This window comes from Rhinopithecus bieti, unplaced genomic scaffold, assembly GCF_001698545.2.
Source record: "Rhinopithecus bieti isolate Rb0 unplaced genomic scaffold, ASM169854v2 scaffold_79021, whole genome shotgun sequence".
NCBI classification, from domain to species: domain Eukaryota; kingdom Metazoa; phylum Chordata; class Mammalia; order Primates; family Cercopithecidae; genus Rhinopithecus; species Rhinopithecus bieti.
In genome coordinates this window covers 41,857-50,398 of record NW_016828986.1, presented here as the reverse complement: position 1 = coordinate 50,398, position 8,542 = coordinate 41,857, and the positions used below count along the sequence as shown (strand labels likewise).

General features: G+C 50.7%; 1 protein-coding gene across 1 annotated transcript; it reads left to right on the top strand.

Moving 5' to 3' along the window:
• Positions 1-358: 358 nt before the first annotated feature.
• On the top strand, positions 359-5,687 carry LOC108523880 (ATP-dependent Clp protease proteolytic subunit, mitochondrial-like; the record flags this gene model as incomplete). The annotated part of the gene is made up of 3 exons (XM_017864650.1): positions 359-598; positions 1,914-2,019; positions 5,321-5,687. Coding segments are annotated over 3 exons (519 nt in total), but the record flags the coding sequence as incomplete, so codon positions are not given.
• Between the last annotated feature and the right edge of the window lie 2,855 nt (positions 5,688-8,542).

Genomic DNA, 8,542 nt, shown 5'->3' with positions numbered 1-8,542 from the left:
TTTTTTTGAGACAAGAGTCTTGCTCTGTCGCCCAGGCTGGAGTGCCGTGGCGCGATCTTGGCTCACTGCAAGCTCCGCCTCCCGGGTTCATGCCATTCTCCTGCCTCAGCCTCCCGAGTAGCTGGGACTACAGGCGCCCACCACCACGCCCGGCTGATTTTTTGTATTTTTAGTAGAGACAGGGTTTCACCGTGTTAGCCCAGATGGTCTTGATCTCCTGACCTCGTGTTCCTCCCGCCTCGGTCTCCCAAAGTGCTGGGATTACAGGCGTGAGCCACCACGCCTGGCAGTCTTAATTTTTAAAAAAGGAAGGGGGCTGCATCTGTTCCACCCTCCCCAGGATTAGGAGATGAAATAGGAAAAGGGTTGGGGGAGCTGGTCCAGCCCCTCACTTGCTCCCCCACTCACAGGTGGTGTGGTGACCGCAGGCCTGGCCATCTACGACACGATGCAGTACATCCTCAACCCTATCTGCACCTGGTGCGTGGGCCAGGCCGCCAGCATGGGCTCCCTGCTTCTCGCCGCCGGCAGCCCGGGCATGCGCCACTCGCTCCCCAACTCCCGTATCATGATCCACCAGCCCTCAGGAGGCGCCCGGGTGAGTGCCAGACACACGAGCTGCTGTCAGGATTCAGGACAGGGTTTAGACAAAAGGACTGACTGGGCGGAAGTCAGGAGTGGGAGTGGATGTCTTAAAATGTGCAGACTGGGCGTGGTGGCTCAGGCCTGTAATCCTAGCACTTTGGGAGACAGAGGTGGGAGGATCATGTGAGCTCAGGAGTTCGAGGCCAGCCAGGGGAACATAATGAGACCTCATCTCTATTTGAAAAAAAAAGGCCCAGCATGGTGGCTCACGCCTGTAAATCTCAACACTTTGGGAAGCCAGAGCAGGTGGATCATTTGAGGTCAGGAATTCGAGACGAGCCTGGCCAACATGGTGAAACCCCGTCTCTACTAAAAATACAAAAATTAGCTGGGCGTGGTGGTGCACACCTGTAATCCCAGCTAATTTGGGAGGCTGAGGCGGGAGAATCGCTTGAACCCAGGAGGTGGAAGTTACAGTGAACTGAGATGGCGCCACTGCACTCAAGCCTGGATGACAGAGCAAGACTCTGTCTCAAAACAACAAAGAAAAAAAAAAGAAAGTACACTCAGGAGTTGTTTGCTGTCTCTTAAGAATTAGCTTCAGCCGGGCACAGTGGCTCACATCTGTAATCCCAGCACTTTGGGAGGCCAAGGCAGGAGGATCACTTGAGGCCAAGAATTTAAGACCAGCCTGGGCAGTGGTGAGACCCCATCTCTACCAAAAATTTTAAAATGACTCAGGCATAGTTATGCTTGCCCCTGGTCCCAGCTACTCAGGAGGCTGAGGTGGGAGGATTGAGCTTGAGAGGTCAGGGCTACAGTGAGCTGTCTTGCACCACTGCAGTCCAGCCCTAGGAACAGAGGAAGACCCTGTCTCAAAAAAAAAAAAAAAAAGAAAAAAAAAAAGCAAGACTACAACTGAGCATGATGGCTCATGTCTTTAATCTCAGCACTTTGGGAGGCCGAGACGGGAGGATCACTTGAGGCCAGGAGTTTGAGACCAGTCTGGGCAACCTAGCAAGACCCCATCTCTAAAAAAAAAAAAAAAAAGGTTTAGCTAATGCAAGGCAGAGAGACACTGTTCCTCCCAGTCTGCAAGGCTTCAGATGCAGAAAATAAGAAAATATACTTAATCCAGTCAGAAAGCCTTCCTGGTGGTGGCAAGATTGAAGCAGGATATCAGGGGATTTACAGAACCCCAACCCACCAACCTCAAACCAGAAGCCCAAAGCCCGGGGAGGGCTCCTGAGTACCACCTCCAACCTCCCTGTGAGGGGCTGACACTTATGCCAACCTTTACCCCCTCACTCCCCTTGGACGTCCCTCAGGGCCAAGCCACAGACATTGCCATCCAGGCAGAGGAGATCATGAAGCTCAAGAAGCAACTCTATAACATCTATGCCAAGCACACCAAACAGAGCCTGCAGGTGATCGGTGAGCACCCTCCTTTATTTCATCCTGGTCTATGCACAGGCGGACTAGGCGTTGTTCTAAGCCAGGGCTTCTCCAGCTGGGCCCTGTGGACTTTCAGGGCTGGATCATTCTCTGGGATGGGACCATCCTGGGCACTGCAGGATGTATGGTAGCATCCCTGGCCTCCACCCACTCCACGCCAGTACCCTCCTCCAACTGTGACAACCAGAAATGTCTCCAGACGTCACCAAGTGTTCCCTGGTGAGCAGAATTGCCTCCAGCCAAGAAACACTGTTCTAAGCCCTTTAAAAATATCCTTGGCCATGGTGGCTCACGCCTGTAATCCCAACACTTTAGGATGCCAAGGCAGGTGGATCACTTGAGGCCAGGAGTTCAGCACCAGCCTGGGCAACATAGCGAAACCCCATCTGTACTAAAAATATAAAAATTAGCTGACTATGGTGGTGGGGACCTGTAATACCCACTGCTCTGGAGGCTGAGGCACAAGAATCGCTTGAACCTGAGAGGTGGAGGTTTCAGTGAGCTGAGTTCGTACCACTGCATTCCAGCCTGGGTCACGGAGCAAGACTGTCTCAAAAAATAAAAGAAAAAAATCAGCTTAGCCAGGTGTGGTGGTACACATTTGTAATCCTAGCACTTTGGGAGGCCAAGGTAGGAGGATCACTTGAGCCCAGGAGTTCGAGTCCAGCCTGGGCAACATAGGGAGACCCCATTTCCGTAGAAAATTTAAAAATTGGGCACAGTGGCTCACGCCTGTAATCCCAGCACTTTGGGAGGCCGAGGCGGGGTGGATCACCTGAGATCAGGAGTTCTAGACCAGCCTGGCCAACATGGTGAAACCCCATCTCAACTAAAATTACAAAAATTAGCCTGGTCTGGTGGCAGGCACCTGTAATCCCAGCTACTCGGCGGGGCTGAGGCAGGAAAATCGCTTGAGCTCAGGAGGCGGAGGTTGCAGCAAGCCAAGATTGCCCCATCGCACCCCAGCCTGGGCCACAAGAGCAAGACTTCGTCTCAAAAAAAAAAAAAAAAAAAATTTTTAAAAATTAGCCAGGCATAGTGGCTCATGCCTTTAGTCCCCAGCTACTCAGGAGACTGAGGCTGGAGGATCTGTGGAATATATGAGAGTTTGAGGTTACAGTGAGCTAATTTTTTTTTTTTTTGAGACAAGGCGTGGCTCTGTCACTCAGGCTGGAATGCAGTGACATGATCTCGGCTCACTGCAACCTCTGCCACCTGGGCTCAAGCAATTCTCCTGACTCAGCCTCCTCAGTAACTGAGACTACAGGGATGCACCACCATGCCTAGCTAATTTTTTGTGCTTTTTGTAAAGACGGGGTTTCACCATGTTGCCCAGGCTGGTCTCAAACTCGTGAGTTCAAGTGATCCAACTGCCTCAGCCTCCCAAAGTTCTGGGATTACAAGTGTGAGCCACCATGCCCAGCCATAATTTTATTAAAAACAAAAAATGAGGACAAGTGCAGTGGCTCACACCTGCAATCCCAGCACTTTGGGAGGCTGAAGTGGGAGGATCACTTCAATTCAGGAGTTCAAGACCAGCCTGGGCAATATAGTGAAACCCCATCTCATAAAAAAAATAGGCCGGGCACGGTGGCTCACGCCTGTAATCCCAGCACTTTGGGAGGCCGAGGCGGGCAGATCACCAGGTCAGGAGATTGAGACTATCCTGGCTAACATGGTGAAACCCCTTCTCTACTGAAAATACAAAAAATTAGCTGGGCGTGGTGGCGGGCACCTGTAGTCCCAGCTACTCGGGAGGCTGAGGCAGGAGAATGGTGTGAACCCGGGAGGCGGAGCTGGCAGTGAGGGGAGATCGCTGCACTCCACTCCAGCCTCAGCGAGAGAGTGAAGCTCCGGACTGTCTCAAAAAAAAAAAAAGAAAAAAAAAATTTTTCCTGGGCGCCATGGCTCATGCCTGTAATACCAGCACTTTGGGAGGCCGAGGCGGGTGGATCATGAGGTCAGGAGTTCGAGACCAGCCTGACCAACACGGTGAAACCTTGTCTCTACTAAAAATACAAAAATTAGACGGGCATGGTGGTGTGCACCTGTAATCCCAACTACTCAGGAGGCTGAGGCATGAGAATCACCTGAACCTGAGAGGTGGAGGTTGCAGTGAGCTGAGATCCCACCACTGCACTCCAGCCTGGGCGACAGAGCAAGACCCTGTCTCAAAAAAAAAAAAAAAGTGAATGTGCCACAGCATCACATATGAATCTTGCAAATATAATGTTGCATGAAAGAAGAATAAACACTCTGTGATTCCATTTATTTAAACCATAAAAAGAAGCAGAGCTAATTTATGCCGTTAGAAGAGTGGTTGTTTTGGGGCACGGGGAGGGGGTGGCAAGGATTAGTGACTGTTGTGGGCCCAAGTAGGGTTTCAGGGCTGCTGGCAATATTCCATCTCTTGGTCTGGGTGTTGGTCCTGTAGGGTATGTTCAGTCTGAAAATCCATCCCACCAGACATTTACGAATCATGCCCTTTCCTGGGTGTATATGATACATCAATAACAGTTTTTGTGTTTTTTTTGAGATGGAGTCTCGCTTTGTTACCCGGGCTGGAGGGCAGTGGTGCAGTCTCAGTTCACTGCAACCTCCACCTCCCGGATTGAAGTGATTCTCTTACCTCAGCCTCCCCAGTAGCTGGGATTACAGGTGTTTGCCACCACACCTGGCTCATTTTTGTATTTTAAGTAGAGACAGAGTTTCACCATGTTGGCCATGCCTCCCAAAGTGCTGGGATTACAAGTGTGAGCTACTGTGCCTGGCCCAGAAACAATTTTTTAAAAAACAAAATTGAAATTGGTATTCTACTGATACCTAGGGGAAACCGAGGCACTGCAGAATGAGGACATGTCTCAGTCAGCTTGAGCTGCTTAACAAAACACCACGGACCTCCACAGAGATTTATTTCTTACAGTTCTGGGGGCTGAGAAGTCCAAGGTCAGGGTGCTGGCTGATGTGGTTCTTGGTGAGGCCTCTCTTCCTGGCTTGCAGACAGCCGCCTTCTCCCTGTGTCTTCACATGGTGGAGAGAGAGCAAGTGCACTCGTGTCTCCTCTTATAAGGCCATTAATCCCATCAGGGGGCCCCGACCCCATCTCTCCCTAAAGACTTCCCAAGGACCCCATCTCCAAATCCCATCCCACTGGGGGTTGGAGCTTCAACATACGAACTTGGGGTGATGGGCACAAACATTCAGGCCAAAACACGAACCAGACCTGGCCCCGGGTCTCTGCTGTTACCCTAATGTGTATCACCTCCTGCTTCCCCACCAGAGTCCGCCATGGAGAGGGACCGCTACATGAGCCCCATGGAGGCCCAGGAGTTCGGCATTTTAGACAAGGTTCTGGTCCACCCTCCCCAGGACGGTGAGGATGAGCCCACGCTGGTGCAGAAGGAGCCTGTACAAGCAGCGCCAGTGGCAGAACCTGTCCCAGCTAGCACCTGAGAGCTGGTCCTCCTCTCCAGAATCACATGGAGGGGCCAGGGGCCAGCCAGACCCCCAGCTGGGCCCTGCTCACCCCTTGCTGCTGGGCCTGGAGGGGCCCCTTGAGGAACTTTTAATTTGCAAGGGTGCCCCCTATGGACGGGGCATTCCAGCTGAGACACTGTGATTTTAAATTAAATCTTTGTGGTCTTTGCTCTGCGTCCGGGACACCCTCCCTCTCTGCACGATGACAGTGTGTACACATCTGTATTTCACAGGCCCCTTGTGTTTTTGTCCCGACCCCAAGAGGTAAGCCATGTCTTCCTTCAGCAGATTCTCCTGATCATATCCTATATTCCAGGCAGTGTTCTTTTGTGAAGAAGACACAAGCGGGGTTGGGCACGGTGGCTCAAGCCTGTAATCCCAGCACTTTGGGAGGCCGAGACGGGCGGATCACAAGGTCAGGAGATCGAGACCATCCTGGCTAACATGGTGAAACCCCGTCTCTACTAAAAATACAAAAAACTAGCCGGGCGAGGTGGCGGGCGCCTGTAGTCCCAGCTACTCGGGAGGCTGAGGCAGGAGAATGGCATAAACCCAGGAGGCGGAGCTTGCAGTGAACTGAGATCCAGCCACTGCACTCCAGCCTGGGTGACAGAGCCAGACTCTGTCTCAAAAAAAAAAAAAAGACATAAGCAACCATCCTCAAAAGAGCTCCATTCTTGTGGCAGTAGACAGTTACTTAAAAAAAAAAAAAAAAAAAAAGTCCTGGCCTGGTGGCTCATGCCTGTAATCCCAGCACTTTGGGAGGCCGAGGCGGGTGAATCACAAGGTCGGGAGATCAAGACCATCCTGGCTAACACGGTGAAACCCTGTCTCTACTAAAAATACAAAAATTAGCTGGGCATGGTGCACCTGTAATCCCAGCTACTCCAGAGGCTGAGGCAGGAGAATCACTTGAACTTAGGAGGCGGAGGTTGCAGTGAGCAGGATCACGCCACTACACTCCAGCCTGGGCAACAAAGCAAGACTCTGTCTCAAAAAAAACAAAAACAGGAAAGGTAGCATGCAAGCGTGAGGGTGAGTGTGTTACAGTTTTCTATGGGGTAATCAGGGAAGCCCTCACTGAGAAGGTGGCGGTTGAGCAAAGCCTCAAAGGAGGGGAGGGATGGAGCCTGTGTCCAGGCAGGGGACACAGCCAGTGCAAAGGCCCTGTGGCAGGATGGTACCTGGCATGTGAGAGGACCTACGAGGAGGCCTGTGGTTGAGGGAAGGTGGAAGAGATGAGATCAGAAAGTAGAGGTGAAAATTAGCCAGGCATGGTGGTGTGCTTGAACCCGGGAGGCAGAGGTTGCAGTGAACCAAGATCGCACCACTGCACTCCAGGCTGGGCAACAAAGCGAGATTCTGTCCAAAAAAAGTGGAGGTGATTGAGGAGAATAGATCATAAAAGGCCTGACATCTAAAAGGAGGGAGGTGAACCATGGAGCGTTTTGAGAAGAGGAAGGAAAATAAGGATGACTGGGACTCCTGAGGAGTGCACCCTGGACAGAAACTGGAGAGCAGTTAGGAGAGCTGGAGTAATCCAGATGAAAGCTGATGGCAACCCTGGCCGAGTGGCGAGAAAAAGTCAGATTCTAGCTAGGTAGGATGTGACAGAGAGACCAGTTTCCAGAAACTCCGAGCTGATGGCCCAAAGCAGGAAGATGGAGACCTGTCACCTGAGATGGGAAGTGTAGGGAAAGGAACAGGCTTGGGGAGGGATCGGGACTTGATTTTGGATTATGACTGGTGTTTGTTATGTCCCTCGACATCAGGGTCAAGAGGTTGAAATAAAAATGTAGGCGGCATTAGCATGTAGGTTAATTACCAGTCAGACTGAGACCTGGCTATTGGATTCGGTGCTGTGGATGTCACTGGTGGCCTTAAATCAGGGCATTTCTGGTACTGTGGGAGCCAAAAGCCAGGCTGGAGTGGATCCAGAAAGAATAGGAGGAAACATCAGACATAGACAAGTCTTTCGAGGAATTACACTATTTCCTCGATAGTGTAGTGATTACTACACTAAGTGGAGCAGGGGGTTGGGGGGTGGATGTAGCCGGAGGGAGAAATGGGGTCAATAGTTTTCAAAATTAAAGCATTCGGGAGGGGGGCAGGCTATGCTTAGCAGTTACAGTGTTGCACTTTGCATTATGGACATTAAAAATACATAACAAAAGTACCCTGAGCTTTGAGAGGCTGAGGGGAGAGGATCACCTGAACCCAAGAGTTCGAGGCTGCAGTGAGCTACAATCCTGCCCGTGCACTCCAGCTTGGGCAATAGAGGGAGAAAATAATAAAACATTTTATTATTATTATTCTGCAAAAAATAATAATAAAATATAGGCCGGGCATGGTGGCTCACTCCTGTAATCCCAGCACTTTGGGAGGCCAAGGCAGGCGGATCACCTGAGGTCAGGAGTTTGAGACCAGCTTGGCCAATGTGGTGAAACCCCATCTCTACTAAAAATACAAAAATTAGCCAGGTGTGGTGGCAGCTGCCTGTAATCCCAGCTACGTGGGAGGCTAAGGCAGGCAAATAGCTTGAACCTGGAAGGCTGAGGTTGCAGTGAGCCAAGACCGCACCATTGCACTCCAGCCTGGGTGGCAAGAGGGAAATTCGGTCTGAAAAACAAAACAAAAAAAGTTGGGCATGGTGGTTTGGTGCCTGTAATCCCAGCTATTTGGGAGGCTGAGGCATAAGAATCACTTAAACCCAGGAGGCAGAGGTTGCAAATCTCCAGGGCCCAAGATCGTGCCACTGTGCTCCCGCCTGGGCAACAGAGAGACTGTCTCAAAAATAAATATAAATAAATATAAACAAAAGTAGAGAAAACAGGATAATGAGACCCCACGTACTTATCACACCAGTTCAACAATTAATTCACGGTTAAATGTGATTCTTCCCTACCCGACCCCCTCCCTGCCTCTACAGCCTGGATTATGTGGAAGAAAATCCCAGAGATCTTTTCATCTGTAAATATTTTTTTTTCAGTTTGCATTTGTAAAATACGAGGACTTTTTTTTTTTT